Source organism: Buceros rhinoceros, unplaced genomic scaffold, assembly GCF_000710305.1.
Source record: "Buceros rhinoceros silvestris isolate BGI_N320 unplaced genomic scaffold, ASM71030v1 scaffold17710, whole genome shotgun sequence".
NCBI classification, from domain to species: Eukaryota; Metazoa; Chordata; class Aves; order Bucerotiformes; family Bucerotidae; genus Buceros; species Buceros rhinoceros.
The window spans coordinates 43,299-62,031 of NW_010390596.1; the positions used below are offsets into that span (position 1 = coordinate 43,299).

At 39.1% G+C, this 18,733-nt stretch overlaps 1 protein-coding gene across 1 annotated transcript in view; it reads left to right on the forward strand.

Annotated features, from left to right (window-relative positions):
• The window catches only part of SLX4IP (SLX4 interacting protein), a 69,999-nt gene that overhangs the window by 37,848 nt on the left and 13,418 nt on the right, over positions 1-18,733 (forward strand). The window contains exons 5-6 of the mRNA XM_010138414.1: positions 13,877-13,954; positions 16,643-16,731. Of these exons, the coding sequence (XP_010136716.1) occupies positions 13,877-13,954; positions 16,643-16,731 (167 nt within the window). The remainder of the gene's footprint in view (positions 1-13,876; positions 13,955-16,642; positions 16,732-18,733) is intronic.

Below are 18,733 nucleotides of genomic sequence, written 5' to 3' on the forward strand. Positions count from 1 at the left end.
AAAATGAAAATCTTAAGGATATGCATTTGAGGAGGTTGTCAGTAATATCTGTGATAGTTTGAGATAAAAGAATATTTACTTTGGATGAGGCAGAATTACTGTTCCATCAGTTTTCTGCAGTTAATCTCACTGCCATTAATTAACACTAAAGAAATAAAGGAAGAAAACACTCCGTGATAACGAACATTCATGTTGAACTTAGTTTCCAAATCCCTCTCTTTCCTCTTCCCTCAGCCTCCCTTGCTCAGGGCTGTAATTTGTAAGAAAGGAGTGCTTTGTTCAAGTCCAAGAATCAAGTTTATTCAAGTTACATTCAAGTCTGTTCTTACCTGAGAAGGAAATAACAGAATAGCTGGGTGTTCACTGAAGCAACTGGGACCTACCTCTAGGGGACTTCCCTTTCAGGTGACCCACAAGTCTTACAGTCTTTAGCAGTTGTCACTCAAACATGGCTCCAAAGCCTCTGGTGTTTTGCGTTCGCAGGCTCTGTTGGTAGAGCACAGTGCAATGTTTTTGTGCTGTGTAACAAACAGAAGTGCCAGGTAGCTGGCCAGGGTTTGGCTGACGGTGTTTTGGAGTATACAAAGAAATGCACAAGCTTGGTAGGTGGCAAACTATGTCTAGGTAGCGTAGGTGCTGCTGGTGAAGTGTTTAAGCTTGCAGCTGTTGTTGCATTTTGAGGTTATTAAAGGTTTTTTTGAGCCCTTCAAACTGCATGTGGTTTCTTTTACCCAGAAGTTATGCAAATCTGGGTCTAGAGTTACGCTGCTGTAAAACCCCCGCTCTTGTAAGGAAGAGTGTTATCTATAGAAGGAACATTAAGATGCTTATTAGCTGGTTATTTACTACTTGAAGTGTTCCAGGTCAGCATTTCACCCCTATTCGAACTTGCTGCTTTTCAGGTCAAGTTGGATTAGTTTGCTGTCCACACTGCAGGATGTATTCAAAATTTACTACAATTGGAATTACTAGACCAGTATTAGCAAGATTTTAGACTACCTCTTATGTCAAAGCATGTTGTATTAGGATTTTCTTCAGACAAAGAAGCCAAGCTACCTTACTGTGCTGAGCAGACCTCATCCCACTGTCTAGATCTGTGGAGCAGAGAACACTGTGGTTAAACTGGCCACCATAGCTATGAGTGAAGAAAAAGTTTCACCCATCATGATTTCTTTTTAGTATTAATGTTATAGTTAATATTATTTAATACCACCTTTCTGTTTTGTGGCATATAACATAAATATCCGTGTTACTTGTTAATTTACATTTCTTTTTCATTTAAGTTACACCCACCCAGCAGTGTGTGGTGGGTCGCATACCATCTCATTAGGAAATCTGTGGGTGTTACACACAGGAGAAGAAAGAAGGAAAGAAAGAATGGAAAAATGAGAGAAAGTAGCCAAGACAAGCAAGTTCTTCCTATTCTTCCTTCTGTCTGAACAATTTCCCCACCCCTCCCAAATGGCCAGTATGAACAATTTGCCAAAGTAAGCTTTAATTTAGTCTTTGGACCTAGGCTTTGGTATAAACTCTGTTTCCTGTGTTTAATTAATGTTCAAAAGTGTTTGATTTTTGGTCTGGTTTATTTTTTTGAGAGAAAATTAAAATGGGATAGATTTTTCAAAGATTTAGTTTTTTGCCTGCTTCCAATCTGCATGGCCATAGTGATGCAAGAAGGGCACCCATCAGGTGTGGTTCGCTTGTGTTACTTCAAGTTCGATGGACGTCAGCCGTGCAATAAAAACCCCCATGTCTTAGGGCATTTTTTCCTTTAAAAAAACCCCGCTAGTTCACTGCACAAATGTATAGTCTTTAAAATGAGAACTTACGTTTTTATATATATGCACCATACGTTCTCACTTGGCACCAACTGTGCTCCTCAGTACCTCGTACTGGTTTTTAGTCATGATGTCAAGCATGTTAGTGTGTCATAATGCACTGAAACAAGCTAAAACCAGAGCCTGTTTCTTCATGTTCCACAGGAGGTGAGTGCTTTTGATTAAGAGCAATGAGGATTGAGTAACAAGAGGCTCTGAAGAGTGGAGATACTAAATACAAGAGTGGCAAAGGGAGGACTGTGGAAAATGGGGGAAGAGGATAAAGTTTACATGGGCACAGAGGAAACAGCAAGGAGGATGTGGAAAGAAAATATGGCTGGTAGAAATGTCCATGTTGGAAATGGAAGGAAGGAAGAAGTATCTTGTAAGCTGACCTTCTTCCCCAACTTAAGGGAGGAAGAAGTTAACTATGTTTATCCTATGAGCAATTTTCAGATCTTTTCTCATTCCTTCCCTAGCATCCTAGTTGTTTTTCTTGGCTTGAGGATGGAACATTTTTGCTCTGATTTCAGATTTTTTTTAGTGTACAGTCTTTTCTACAGTGAAAATAATTAGAGGGCTTGCTGTCACATGGCACAGAGAACTCCTAGCTTGATTTTATCTGCTTTCTCTGGGATTGTCTGTATTTTTTAAATATTAACAGAGTTTTCTAAGGAGATGTGGCTTATTGTGATCATGTGATGTATTTCATAAGAAAATACATTTCCGTTGCTTATGACACTATTTGCATACAAAAAAATGACAATAAATCATGATGGTAAATATTCCCAACTGTTCTGGCCCTGCATTTTAATTTGAACATTATGGTGTTTTTAAGGAAAACTCCCTTTTCCGACTGCCCTAGTTTGCTTTAGGAGTGTTCACGATTACTGTAGAATTGTGTAAGATGTTCATAGAATACATTCCATGTTACAGCCCTGTAGCAGCAAAATGGATTTATTCCCACCTCCTAGCTGGTAACTCTTACTCCTCTGCTGTGAAATGCTGTTTCATTTGGTTTCAACCAGAAAAATTTCCCCTCTCTCGCTTAAAGAGCAACTCCACATAAATTTGGTGGGTGGAACAGGGGGAAGAAAGTAAGCTATTGCAGATAAGCTACCAGAGCAGTCTTTTAAATGAGCTTAGATGTTTGCAGTTGCACATTGTAATTTCTGTCTCTCAAAAGAATTACATTGCAGCTTCTTTACAGTGGGCTCATTTGTGATTTGTGGCCAAGTCCTGCAGATCTTTGTGAACCTGAAGCTTGCATTCCTGTGTCTGTGACAACAGAGCCGTATAGCTCCCTGAAGTATGCAGTAACTTATGCAATAACTTATGAAAAACGATTAGTATCTTGTACTTAATATTTCCTGTATTTGTTTTAGATTACTTCTATTCCCTATTAGCTGCCTGTAAAAAAAATGGAAAAAGGCATCTTTTTTCACTTTTTTCTTCTAGAAGATTAAGGTTATAGGTCTGGGTTTTTTTGTTTTTTTTCTTAGGGTAGAGGACATTTAGCAAGAATAAAAAACCCCAAACTTATGCACTGTTTGGGTATTTTCTTTTTCTTTTTTTTTTTTTTGTAATCTTAGATTATAATGCAATAGAATTGTGTAGAACTCCCAAGAAGGGCAACAGAGATGATCCAAGATGGGGAAAAGTAATCCAGGGAACAACTAGTTAAGCATGCTAGGACTCTTTAGCCTGGAAAATAAATAAAGGGGAACGCAACAGAGATCTATGAAATAATTTTTCTCTCATTCTCTTCCAATCGGAGAACAAGAGGGCATCAACTGAAGGTGTTGGAAGCACTGTGGTAACTAGCACAACTGTGGCCCTTTTTGCCAAAGGATAGTGGCTATGACAAAAGCTTGTGCTGAGTCCACAGGTAATCCAGGGAGCGTGCGGAATTCACAAACCTCCTTTGGGTCAGTAAGTGCTTGAGTCTGGGAGAGGACTGGGGAAATAGCCACATGTCCTTTGCTCTTGTATTTAGTCTCTCGTAGCCATCTGCAGCGGCTTTTACATGCAGGGCCTTGAGCTGTATGGACCTTTCGTTGTACCCAGTGTGGCCTTTCTTGTCATTATATAGAGACTTTAGCAATTTAAGCTGTCTTACATGGGACATTTACAGCTGCAGCACCAGGTGGGATGAATTCGTTCTTATTTTAGTTCTTCCCTAACTGCAGCTCCCATGTGAAGTTATTTACGGTCTTGGATAGGAAATGAAAATGTGTTTATTTTAAAGATGCCTTTAATAAAGTTTATGTAGTTGGTATTGTATTGAAAAGGAATATAATTTATTTAAACCAACAGAAGAATTGTTTAATTCAGTATATTTCTGTGAAAAGAAAGAATTTGGTGTTGGGTTTGAAAACAGCCTTGACCTCTAACCTTTAATTACTGTCTCTAATCCTTGATTGCTATCTGTTTTAATTCTGTTTCTTTCTCTTGCTTCCCTCTTGTTTCCATCTTCTGTCTCTCATTTCCGTATGATTTTTTCTTTCATTTTATGAAAAGAAAAAAGATCATGAAAATTACTCTTAAGTATGTGTGTGTGGAAAAAAAAGGTGTATTTGCATGCACAGCCATTGACAGCTATGATCTTGCATACCTATATAAGCTATAAAGATCTTTCAGTAGCATCCATGTACTTACACAAAGTAATTTTGCTGCTGGTACTTCAGTTTACGCAAAGACACTTCTATGTAAATTTAAAGTTTCTCTGGAGTTAGGCAGAAAGTCAGTATCCATTAATCACGTGTGTTACAAACTGGAAATATGTCTCCTCTTTCAGTTTATCAGAGCTGGCTAGAAGTTAATAGGCAATTAATCTCAATCAGTTCAAAATGAAATTTAGGATACTAGTTTGATGCAGATGTTGCATTTTAAGCAAGACAAACCCCACCTTTAATTTCTGATTCACTGGAGAATATTCCAGTGACTCCCATCCAGGCCAAGGAACATATATCTACCTTTTGAAAGAGCCCTTAGCATGTGTTTGTCCTAAGTGGAATTCAGCATTTTTGGAAGCCACACAGAATGATTGTCACTTGCCATTCTTATGTGACTGCCTGATTCTTCTTGAAGATTCTCTTTCTAGTGTGCTCTGTATAGTTTTTTGAAGCTTCAGTCGTCACTTGGAAGCAGGAATACAGAGGATGTGATACCTGAAGTTTTCTTAAGAATAAGTTTGACTTCAGGTTATCTTCTCCCATCCTTTGTGAATGTGCAAATAGGATTCCTGCTAGAAGCATTTCGTAGATTCTGTTGTCTGCATTTAACGCTCAAATTCCTTAACGTGGAATGTCTGAAACATCAGAGAAGAAATTTATTTGGTCAGTATGATAGACCCGTCTGACCTTTTCAAATATGTTTTGGGTAGGTCACAGACTGCGCTGCCTGGAATAGGCTACAGATAAAGCAGTGGGGGCAGCTTAACATAATCCGTGTGTTCTGCTGAAGTAACGAGTTTGCAAATCATGTCTGAATCTGGCCGTGTCTTTTGTGTTTGGCTAAATTTTTCATGTGGTTTGAGTACCACCTTAGGATTTCTCTTTTCAGCTTGGGTACATACGATTGAGTACATCCCTTGCTGACATGGGAGAGGGAAAATAGTTTGATTTAGTAAAATACTCAAGACCACCCAACCGAAACCCAACTATAGAAATACAGATAATGAAAGTAGATGAAAAAGGAAATATGATTTCTGAGGGGAAAAGGAGTGTATTTATTTTTTAAAGATTAGGTAGGTTTGATGGTTCTTTTGCCCTTTTTTAATTAGTTCGATTGTATATTAAATGAGAGAGGGAAAAAATAAGGATTTTATTTTGAGATGAAATTCAGGTTCCTTTAAAAAAAATTAAGTCCTCTTTATTAAATGTTTCTAAAGAGAGCGATATTGTTTTGATTACAGTGTAAGCAAGGAAGAATAGGGATTTGAAATAAAACCCAAAAGAAATATGATTTCCCCAGAAATGTTTAGAGGAATTTACTTAATTGCAACCAGAAGTTTGACCTGGAAGTGTAACGTTTTGACCTTTTAGCTGTCTGGTTTCCTAAATGTGTTGTTTTGCTCTCTCTAACTGTGAGAAAATCCTGTTTTACACATCTTTAACCCTTGCGTTCCCTAAAAGCCCGAATATAAAAGTCCCCAAACTATCACCAGCAGTCCAAGAAAAACAAAAATGGTCATCACATTTTAAGAAAAAAAGTCATTGCAGGTACGTGTTGAACATTGGTGTCCTTCCGATTTTCATTATAACTGGAAGTAATTGTGGGTGTCATTTCATGGTTAAACATGGATAGGAATTTCTTTTAAACTTTCCATGTTACCCTATTACACAATAATACTCTCCTTTGTTCTTTTCTTCTTAAATTTCATTATGATATGATGGAGGTAGAGAGGAAATACAGCTTTTCAAATTGCAAACATTTTTGTGGGTTGGGTTATATGTGGAAATTTTTTATAAGGCTCTTCAGAAATCTGTCCAGATGGAGATGGAGGGCCAGTTCCTGGACGAAGTTACACAGACTTTGTGTCCATAGTTCAGTGAGAGCAGTTACGTGCGTTCGATTCGGCACTGAAGGTATTAGATATCTTGTGTTTATTATGCTGTGAGCATTGCTATGGACTGCAACGGCACTGGTGACAGACCCTAAACAGATCTACACCAGCAAAGCTTTGCAGGGCCCAGGCCTTTATTTATTAAAAATGTATAGAAGTACATAAACATTTAGTAGTGCAGCAAATAATTAAGGCTTTTACTTGAAAAGGGAGGAAAAAAGGACCAGTGCAATCTTGAGTATCCGTGGTGGGCATTGTAACAGAGCTTGATGTATTCCATCAACTTCAGACAGAGAAGAGATACTCCAGTGCAGGGCAAATCACAGGTATTCAGAGAGAAGCATTCTACCTGTGGAATAATCACTGTACAAATCCATGGAAGAAAAAGTTGTTTGCATAACAAAACTTGGTTTAGAGAGGATAGAAGGTGAAGATTTGTTTACAGAGTATCTTTCTCTTATTCTTTTAATTAAGATACTTAGTTTTCTTTTTTTTGTGCCTGTATGTGAGTCATAGGATATTGGAATGTCTATCTGTTCTTTTCTGTTGTCTTCCCATGGCACAAGACAGGCTCATGGTTTTTGGTCTGTTGTGTAAAAGATCTTATATTTGATATTTAATACTGAGACAGAGAATGTTCTGTCTACATTTTTTTTTTTCACATGTAGCATGTGTTGCATTGATACCAGAAACTGAGACACAGAGCTGTGTAATTCAGGTGCTCCCTTACAACACTGCATTCTTGGGTAAGCTAAAATGAGTAGTTTGTTACAAACTATTTTGCTGTCAGTCTCTCCAGCTCTTTGCAGCGCAACCAGCACCTGCTTGAGTGCTCAAGCTGAGTGGCACTGAACACCATCATGGGTTGTTCTTGGTCTTTTTGGTGGCATCCTTTGTGCATCAGAGCTTGCGAGAGTGGAAGGAGACTGAGTCGTCTTTGGAAATAGAGCCTTTCAGCAGCTGACTTAATTACAGTCTGCTTGCCAGCTTTTAAAAAGAAAATACAAAAGGCTGCATTGTGGTGACTTCCCACGTATTTGCTCTGCTCCAGAATTTCCTTATATTCTAAGTTGTCAGAAACCTAAAAAGAGTCTGTTGTGTGAAAAGACAAAAACCCATGAACCTCTGGCACAACTTACTTTGTTCAGACAACACCACAAAGCACTTGCTGGTTCAAGTCTACACGCATGTTGTAGAACTCACTTTCTTTTGAAGTGTCCCCTAGATGATAGGGTAGAACAAGAGAGAAGTCATGACCAACGTCTACGTCTCGGCTCCACTGGGCTATCCTAACAGGTGTCCTCAAAAAAGAAAGACAAGAACATTTATTGCTACCATATATCAAGATCACCTTTGAAGAAACTACCTTTTCAGGTTCATGCCATGTTCTGCTGAAGATACCTGCTACTAGCTTTTTCTTTCCTTCTCATTCTCTCCCATCATGTCTCCAGTGGCAGAGCTTTCTTCACCAAACCCGTAGGTTTTGTAGCCATGTGATGCAATATATTCCTGACATTTTTAGTGACCCTTGCCTAGAGACCTTGTTGTTGGTAGAAGGAAAGTCATGTCAAATGTGGGAGCTATAGGGTTAAAACCCTTTCCTCTCTGGGAAGAAGTTTTGAAGAAGTTATTTTCTATTGCCCGGGGGGAAAAAAACAGAGCCCAGAGACCTGTAAAGGGTTTGTTAAGTTTTCAGCATCATACTATTGTTCTGATAACCAGTGAGGGGAACCAGCCATGTCTGTTAGTCTGAAAGGCTCATTTCCACATTTTAGTTGAGGTTTTTGTGCTAGAAGAGACTTTGTAGAGATTCCTGACACTTCAAATACAAAATACTTCCTTTCAAGTATTTCATGGCATTAAAAAATTTCATGAAGCTAATGGATATTCTCAAGGAAAAAAACCACAGAGATGGTTAGGCTGAAAGGATGTATTTTTTGAAAGAGGCATGTGCTTTAAAGGCGACTGTATGCATTCCCTTGTGCCCTGGAAGTCAAACTTGTCACCATCACCGTGTCTGCTTCATTTTAGCTAGTATTTGCCTTACTTATCGCTGTGAGGGAGTCAGTGATGTTGCTCTATTTGGATACAACTGTGTCTGGCTGTTTTGGGGCTGCTGCCTAGCCTGATGTGCAAATGTGGCATCAGACGGTTTGCAACGAAGCTGCTCCTTCATGGTGATACCGACACTTTGAAGAGACTTGAGATCAGCTGCTGACTGGTCAGACAGGGTTTGTTTTCCAGTTCTTTCTGCCTCTTGGCTGGAAGCAACGAGATGCCTTTCTCAGTCTTTCTCTCAGTTCTGAGCTTGTTCCAGTGGTTAAAGAAGTGCGGGCACCTGACTTCCTCTGGAACACAGTTTATATCTTTAAAGCAGTGAGGATTCATGAATAGCTTTCAGTTCACATGTTAAAGCCCATCACAAGCAATTAATAATATGGTCATTGAGTCTGAGATCAACAAAAGGGTGAAATTGGATCTTACCTCCTATGAGGAAGCAGTTGTCTGTGACCATGGTACACTGACCATCGAGTACATTGCTCTGCATTTGTCTGCCTGAATGCATTAGCAGGTGGTGCTGGCTGTTACTGCTTATACTTTGTGAATGGGTGTTGAGAGACTGGGTCTTCAGAGCTGTTTTCCAGGGCTGGGTCAGCCTGCCTCTCCATCCCAGGTGTTAGGGAGAGGAAGGTGGTCTCTTTCCTTCGGAGCTGGTGTGTTCCCAGGACCTCCATCAGGTGCATTTCTCATCTTGCGGCAGATTATCTCACACATGCTTCTCTGCTCTGTTCTCTCCTTCAGAATACCCATGACAAGCAGGCTGAGAAATCCCTTATTCTGGATCCAGTTTGGCTGGTATAGTTCCAATTCCAAGGGAATTCCACACCTCTCCTGCTAGAGAGGATCCCTACAACACCCTACTCTTGGATTTCATAAAATGGCTCAGTCCAGTTTCACTGTTAGTAGCTCGTGTACTGAAGGTTTTAGAGCGTGCACCATGTCCAGCTGTCACTGTTCTGATAGCACAGAGAATTCTGCTGGGTGTGTCTCATCCTGTCTTGACCAGAATTGTTTAAAGCTTTACGTCTTTCTTCTAGTCAGGAACCCTGATAGGAACTAAATCTTGTCCCCAGGTCCTTGATGGGACAGAGCTCTCACCTATTTGTGTTGGCAGTTGGCCAGAAGATTTAGCAGGTAGAAGAAGAATAGCACTAATACTAATGAAGTTGTGAAAGAGTCAGGTGAAAAAGATCAGTGATCTGGTTTTGTTAATACTTGGTTTAAGCTGACTGTAAGGCACTCAGAAAAAAGACAGAGGCAAATTACATCACTGGATTTATTTGCATGTATAAGAGTTTGAAAGATCAAACCTTGCAGCAACACTCACTCAATACTTTACCAAAGTCTTTTTTTTAATTTATGTATATAAATTTAATGGCCTGAATGTTTGTTCTTAGATATTAAACATATTTTTTAAAAGTGTATGGGCTTTCTTTTATGTTGATCAGTACACATTCCCTCTGTACTTGCTTGTGATTATCACTTGGAATAACAAAATTTTTTTAAAATAATGTAAAAGTTCTTTGAACTGAAGGAAAAAAGAATGGAAAGTATGGATGAAATCCTGAGCTGTGTAAGTTGTTCTGAAACCTACTACGTGCTGTATAAAAATTTGCACTAGGTGAAGATGCTTCTTGTCATTAACTATGAAGTTGAAGGTGTGTGTGTCTGAGACGATACAGAGATTCTGTACTGTTCTGAATATCGCAAAAAGCTCAGAAAGTGTCAACAGCTTTTTGTATCTGCTGTCCTGTGGCTGCTGTCCCAGGTCTGTCCTAGACTTGGTCTTAAACTTACGTGGCAGCATTTGGATTTGAATCTCTCCTAAGTTAGAAAAGGCAACCTACTCTGGAGCACATACTGTGAAAATGAACTTGTGTTTTGGAGAAGGAAATCTGCTCGATTAACAGTAGGTTTAGAATAAAATGGCCCTTTTTTGGTTTGTTTACAGACGATCAGAAATGTGGATTTGGTGGTGAATAATTTTAAGTGGAGAAATGTGTCTGCTAAAAGCAGTGTAACAATATGTCTGTAGAGCACTTTGAAGATGAAAAGCTCTGCATGCTGTAAACATTATTACTAGTATAAGCTTAATCTGCATGGAAAGATTAATCCAGCATAAGCAAACAACAGGTTTTTTTAAATGTACAATATAGTGTTTCAGGAAGTTTAATGCACTTATCGTATTTTCTTTCACGTTGTAACACAAGAAATTCATCCTCTTGTTTTTTTCATATCTCTGTGTTGCAGTGATTTATTTTGTTGTTACTTTCCAAATGTGGAGGCAATCCTAATCCAGAACAGGCTGTCAGAAATGTGAAATGTCTCAGCTGGGAGAGAAATAGGTGTTTTTTTTTAAAGGTGGTATAAAATACTGTGCGATGAGAAATAGGTGCCTGTCAGATAGGGCAATGTTTGGGGGGCAGTCAGCCTCCTCAGGCTTTTCCTGTGGCTTTGGGGAAGATTTGACTGAATTCTGTTACACAACCATTGACTGTGCCAGACCGTGCTGGGAAGTGAGCACCTGCCAGGCTGCTCCAGAGAACTCAGCAGCTCAGAGGCATTTTCCCAGGCTCCCAGACACATGGTCCCTAATAGCCCTGGGAGAGGGCTTTCCATTGCTCCATGCCGGACCACAGCCTCTTGGCAGCCTTCTGGAAGTGCCAAGGCAGCCTGACTGGGGCTCCTTTGGAAAACAAGCATTGCTGGATAGTCTTACAGTAAAGAGCTGGTGGCTGATACTTCCTCTTGGTGTCGTGGGACTGTGAAATAAAGCAAATTACCTTTGCCTTAAAGGCAGCACTCACTGGTCCATATTTCAGCTGAAACTGAAGTGGGTCTTTTCTAAGCCACTTTTATTCAGTCACATTTGGGGTTGCAGTGTCTGTTTATTTTGTTGGGATTTGGTTTTTTGGTACCTGTCAGTTTGTGCCTCCTTCCTGATATCATGAACAGTAGCTTTTGCTCCTTGCTGAGTACACACTGGCCTGCTGGCCCTGGTGCATAAAGGTTTGCTTGTGGGGTTTGTTTTTTTAGCTTCTTATTTCAGTTGGATAATATATTTCTCTTGAAGGAAGTAGCAAGAGAATATCACAATTTTTATAGTTCTGCAGTAACTCTGGCAACTTTATAACTAGGGGAGTTTTGCAGACTCCAGCTGACTATGGATTAGATCAAATGTCACACACAAGGCTCTTTCAAAACTGGTTTAGTGAGAGTAGTTGTGTGATACTTTGAAAATACAGGTGTCTTGAATGTGATGCATCTTAAACTTTTCTCATGGTTAGCAAGAAGTAACAGCAAATCATCTGTCCAGGCTTTTTCAGCAAAGTCAAGTAGTAAATAAGCATGAAAACTAAAGTTATTTTCTAGTGTCAGTCCCTCTGGGCTGAGTGTATTAGCTCAGGTGCAACTCCATGTGAAGGCTTTGTAAGTCTTTCAGACTTGCACTGACTGCAAAAATAATGTAGAGGTGTCTTGATCTCTTACCTAATTATTTATTTTGTTGGATTTGAGGTAGATGCTCTCTTCCAGAAAACAGTAACTAGCTGAATCAAGGGCCTTTAAGAGGAATTTGAAACTCTGTTGAGGTCATTAGTCAATCAAATATGATTAAACACTTAACCTCTCAGATAGCAAGAAAAATAAACAGATACACAGGTCACTGATTCACAAAAGTATTTCAGGAATTGAGGAATTGTGTTCTTCCCAGTGAAAAGCAAAAGATTCACACTTCTTCGTTTTAAGTCCCTCTCAAGAAAAACACGTTTGGAGCATCAAAGACAAACGAGGGTGGAAAGACTCTTAATATTTACCCTCTCTTTGAAGATTTGTTTGCAAAGTTGTATGTCTAGGACTGTCACATTTTCAGCATTACGGAAGTCACAGTGGAAGATGCTATTATCACACTAATAACTTACTTATACCCAGGGCAAATTCTTGATTTGGCTAACTCTACAAACAACGTTTAAAAATTGTGAGTGCCAAACTGGAAATAGCTAGAAGTAATTTTCTTTAATTGTGCTCATAAATACACAGTTAATAAAGCTGGTGGATTACATCCAAACTTTTCTCTAGGGCTCATCGTTTTTAAGGGATGGTTCAGCTTGTCACGTCTTGCCTTGATCTCTAAAGGGAAGTGAAATTTTGAGTATCTTCCTGAGGGGAAGGAAAAAAGATGGCTGATAAATTTCAAAGGAGGTGATTGTGATCAATAACTAGTTCTTAATGAGAGGCGATGCTGTATGGCACCTGATGGTGACCTCCAGGAGATGGTGTACAAGTAGGAGAGCTGTAGCCTGTGCAGGAAAGGACATACTTTTTGGGGCTTACACTTAGAAATGAGGCATGCCTTGGCACTTGCTCAGGAGAGATTGAGATGGGAACAAACAAGCTTTCCTTACTTCTTCCTAAATGGTTAGATTAGAAGAACAGCGGTAGCACTTAATTTTTCTATGTTTTCTGTGGTAATTGCACCTCAGTGATTTGACTCTCCTGGAAGCAGCAATTTAAGTCTTGCAAAACCCTTCAGAGTCAGGGAAAACACCACTAACCTCTTTTGCATGGCCATTTTAGTTGAACAGAGAGACTATGGAGGAGGAGTCTCAGAGAGTAACTTCTTTCTTTTTCTGTGGCAGTTAGGTTGCTAAATACCTTTATGAATCAAGTCCTAACTGATTTCCTCAGGGTCATTTGGGAATGTAAGTAGAACAAAAGTAAAAGCCGATTTCCTTAGCCGTAGTTTAACAGTGTCTTTGCTGTAATATAATCCTTTCTGTCCTTTTCTTCTGCTCCTTGTGCACAAGTATTTCTGTCATGCTCAGGAATAGAAACTGAAGAAGCTTCTCTGTGTTTTACAGGTGTCTGCTGGGTCAGCCAGGCTAGCTCTGTCTGCTTGTAGGAGCTGAGGAGTTTAAATGTATGCAATTCTCGCTCAGTTCGATGGAACTGTGGATAATTAAGGCTTTTCATGTTTGGTTTATGCCAGTATTTTTTCTATCAGCTTTGAGTACGTCACGTTCAGATAAGTAAATGACCATCTAGTGTTCTTGTGGGATATGTATGAAAACATCATAGAGAGTAGGACTCCAGCTGTTGGACTAGTGACGATGACCCCAAGGCTATTAAGCAATGGTATGGTATGCTATGGTATCTCTGATCAGTTAATTGATTTAAATTTATTTCTGTGGTAGGATGCTAGAACTTGGTGGTTAGTAATTTGTTTAGGTTTTTTCCCCGTTTCAGACACTAATTTCTTGAGACTGCAGTAGGAGCAGTTTCTTTTTAAAAATATTCCTTAAAAGTTCTCTTTTCTTTGTAATCTTGAACTGCTGCTGCTTTCTCTCAATCTGCCTTTGCAGGTGTGCAGCACTGAGGCCAGAATGCCAAGATACCCTTACACTTACTATTATCCCTTTGTTTTATGTTGCAGCCAACAGTTTTCACATTACTGCCTACTTTATGAAGAGATGGGTTAATCTCCGTTGTGCTGTAGGGAATCATTATCGCGGTAAGAAATCAGTTTCTTATAGCGATTCTTGGAATTCTGCATTTCTGTCAGGAAAAAAAGGGAACATAAACTAAATACTTTGTCAGATTTTGGTCTACTGAATCAAAAGTTCTTTTGGAGCTTGGTTTTTTGGATTTGTTTTCTTTTTTCCCAGAGTGTGTTTCCTAAAAAAAGAGAATTGTTTCTTAACATACGATGGGTTTATTTTAAACTGAATTTTAAGGTTGTGTATGCCTTGCCCCAGGGTAATCAGCTCAGCCACACCAAATTTTGTGAGTATGATGAGACTCAGCATTTTACTGAGTCTCTGCAGGGTGAATCAGCCAGAGGTTGCCATGTGAATCACTTCATTATTGCTTGAGTGTCTTGTGACATCAACTGTACAGTACAAGTGTATGCAAGAAAAGGCTTTCATTCACCTCAGTGCTATAAAAGCTTCTCATAGGTGATGTCATTGGGCCAGATCTTTTTTCGTGTTTTTTCAAGCCGAGATGCTCTGTAAGGAAGTGATATCAATTCTGGCCTGCCAGCTGCATTAAAAACGAGCTATAATGATCACTGCCCTCTCTGATCTTTTCCTTTAAAAAACATATTAAAAATTAAAATAAATCAATTAGATGCTCTTAAAAATATCAGATATGTGAATGAATATTTTTAAAGAATTTTGTATTTTTACAGGAATTCATTATATTCTTAAATGTTTAAATCCCTCTTTAAATGCCAACTAGTTGTTACCGAAGTCCATGTTGGTTGAAGAGATTAGAGTGTTGATTTTAAATTTTTCATCAAAGTTGTTCTCTCAGCCTCCTGGAAGGTTAGAATAGAAGAGCAGAGTGTCTGCACTGGTATCTCAGAATTGGTTTCTGCGTATGAACTTCTTTTAAGCGTCAAGGAATACCTAAAAATACTTTCATTTTGTCAGACAGCAAGTGAAGTTGTTATAAAATGCAGCAATAAAAATGTCTAATTGGGATGAACTTGCCCTGCTACTGCTGCCAAAAAGAGAGGCTCTGCTGCTGCTCTCACGACTTGCTTCCACCTGAAGTTCCTAACAAGAAAGAAGCTTCATTTTGCTGGGTTTCACTCCCAATAAATAACAAAATAAGCACATATCCTAAAAAAGAAATAATTTGGCACCAATGTTTCCTGTCTGGAAATACACCTAGTACTTAACAAACAAAAAAATCCAGACTTTGAGCCTAATAGAAGGAGAATCTTGCATACTTTAATTAGTGGTGCTCACTCAAACTCTGAAGTAACCTTGACTAAGAGACTGTTGTTAAGAGAAAACTCCAGTCCTTGCAGCAGCTGTCCAGCTTTTGTAGCCTGTCCAAGGATGTCCATAGCTCGCAGTGTGAAAGCTGTGGTAGTAGACTTTGGGGGGGTCTGGAGGATACAAGCAGAGAAAAAACAGTCTGGGCATAAGACACAGAATGAATCCTTCCTTGGACGCAGTTTTGTGAGGAGTTGGTATTTCTGAAAGGATTATGAAATGCTCACATTCATTATGAAGTGACCGTAGCTTAACAAGCCCTTGTGCCAGTACGGAAGCACCTGAGGTCTCTGTGGATGCTTTTTGAACCAGTGGCAAATGCAAGGCAATGATTTCAACACTCCCATCTTTTCACCATAGTGGCTCTAGAGAAGCTGCTGCCAGGGTGCTCTCGGAAGGGTTTGTCACGTACTGCTGGAGACAGGCTGGTGGTGAAGGCGGCCACCCATATAGATGACCTGATTGTCACCTGCAAACTGTGCACACCATGCCTGTACTCAATTCAGTGTGAGGAGATATTCTACCAAAAAAAAAAACAACCCCACAAAAACCCCTGTGAGGACAAGCTCATGTTTTTTCTGCCTGCCTTGTTTCTTTGTTGTCCCAGAAAATACCGTGTTATGGCTTGTTTTTAAAGTATAACAAACTTTAAAAATGAGTAACTCTTGTTTTATAAAAACAAAGCAAAAAACCAACAACTAAAAAATCTGAGCTGAAAATGTGAAGGTAGTAATCTGGAACTAATCTGATACGTAAAATAACAAAACATCCAGCTATGCTCTTTTCACAGCACGGCAAGGTACTGAATAAAGCTTTGTCTGGACTCTTCTCATCTGAGAACCCTTCAATTTTGAATCCTTTGTAAATAGGAACTTTGTGTTCGTACCAAACCATGTGATCTTGAGTGAAATATGTAGTTTGGTAGCAGTTAACCAATTTGTTTAATGGCTTCAAAAATCCATGCAGTCAGAGTTTGAAACCCTTGGCCTTACTCTGAGTTTTTATGCCAAGTCCTGACTGAATTTGTTGTGCTGTGTTACCGACATAATTCACAGCTTTTCTGGTGACAAGACTCATCACCAGAACAGCACGAAAGAGATCAGCGTTAAGGGGTTTGCCTGTTGGTTTGTCCAGGGTGCAGGTGGACTAATTTACAGCCATGGCTATCCTCTTGGGAACTAAATGTACTCTGACATTGATTTTTTTTTTTCTGATGATTTAAAAAAGCAAAACAAAAGGAGGGATGGGCTGTTGAAGAGAGCGGGTAAGAAATTGGTGGAGTGCACGAAGTGAGTTAATGTGCAATTGAATAAATACTTTGTTTACTAAAATCACAAGTGTATATGTTGTCATTACGTGCACTTCTGAATGTGGTTCTAATTTTTGTAATCTTCTTTTCATTTCTTTTTGTATAGACCTACGTGTCTTTCCAGAAAGATTTATCGTTTGTGTCAGTAAACTTGGATTAGATTCAAGTGCTTGGACATGTGAAAACGATGTATTGGTATGTACAAAACCATCCTCTAAATTTTCTGATTTATTTTATAGTGGTAAGATGAATGTTTATATGCAGATGTAGTTAGTCACATATTTGTGACTGTCTGCTTGGAACCAGAAAGTCACATTAACAGTTGGGCTAAGGTATTTAAAAGGACATCCCGAAAGGAGCCTGAAGCAGGCAAAAATGGGAAGTTTTGGAAGCTCAGCATTTTTCTGAGCCATATAAGTCTCAGAGAAAAAGACCGTGTATTTAGAAAGCTAGGTATGATGTTAGCACCTTGATTTAAAGATATTTTTTTCTTTTATATTTTGTCCTTGTAACTTTTTACATTCCGGAATTGTAACGGGGCAGTTTTAATGTCCATGGGTTTCTTCTGTGTTTCCTTAGGTCTTGTTCTGCAAAACAACTCAAATGGATCAGTGCTAGCCCTGCTGGGAAAAAAAATAAATCCCCAAACATTTATGGAGAAAAAGCAGTGGTGTGTAGTTAAATAGCATAAACAATTCTACTGAAATATGTCATCCTGAAGGCTTTATCAGGGTCAAAGGCTTGTGAATTTTATGCTGCGGTTAACTGCTGGTTGTCTCAGGAGTGCTCACACTGACCCAGGTGGCTGGTGCTGTATGGCAGGGAGTCTCCTCTGTGCTTGCAGTGTCGGAATTACATGCTGAGGTCGATGTGTATTTTAGTATTTAATCCTAGATGTATTAAAGTATATTCGACCCTTGAGAAAAAAATTTTTCTTCTATTCATTCAACTTCATATTTTTTTAATATCAAGCAGGGTGTTTTTATTATTCTAAATGCAGATTTTATTATCTTGATTCCTAGATTGGTAAGTATCCTTATATGTCAAAGGATCAAGCAAATGTTTTTCTCTCTCAGAAAAAAATCTAACTGCTTTAGAATTACTTCGCTGTTTTGGAAGTTACTACTTTCTTAGTATTGTCTTGAAAACTACTTAGATGTTTTAAGGAGAAAATTCTGTCGCTCCATTTTGACTGAGGAGTAATTATCTTCTTTTTTCTTGCTTAAGTATCTCTTATGAAATATCCAATTCCCCCATTTGGTGGGGGAGGATTAAAAGATGAAAGGTTTAGATTATTTCACTTGATTCTGTCTAGTAAGGAGAAGGCAGAAGGAAAATACAATGTTATGGACTTTAGCATCACTATTTCAAAATTTGAATTTGATTGTTGAAACTTCTTGTTTAAAAAGTGAGTTTAAACGCTTTTATGTTTTTTTAAAAAAAAAAAAACTCTTAGAGAGATCACAACCTAACCAATAATAAAGTCTCAGGAGTTTGCCCTGCACACAGGTGCAATGCATGTGCACAGAGCTGGCTGGAGTGGTCAGTGTGGTATCTTGGTGGGAGAGAGTAAGATAAAGTTGTCCCTAAGCCATCTTCCCTGATTTGAAGAGCTAACAAAAAGGGAACGGACCCTCAGCAGATGTTGCGGAGTGTCTTTTTAATTCTCGCCACTCTTGACTTGGAGGATCCACTCCAGACTGTTGTGTTGATCCAGCATTTCTACAGCGCATTAATACCAAATTTCTCCTATACTCCAGTTCAGAGCTTTGCCAGACTGGGGGAGGGTTTGATCACCACTGAGAGTTAATTTCAAGTTTTTGGCACTGCAGAAGTAAAGGCTGAGGATCTGCACTTTGTGTGTGTACTTTTCTCTCTGCACTTGAGCAGTGAGTAAGCTTGAACTTGAGACTAGAGTACAAGAGACCACCCAGAAGACCTTTCCGTTGATATACTCCAGTGTATTCTGTCATGGGCTAAAATTGAGGCATATGTTTTGTTTCCCTCTGTATGTTGTTTGGGTTTAAGTAATTTCATAATGTTGCATACAAGGTCTTTTAAACGTTTTATCAGCTCTCACCCTCACTTTTGAGGGTCCATCTCTGCTTTATAAAAGTAGTTGACTATATGTTAATGGAGACTTTGTAACTTCTCAGGGACTTGTTGAAAGTCACTCTGATTTTGGGGGGGGGGGGGG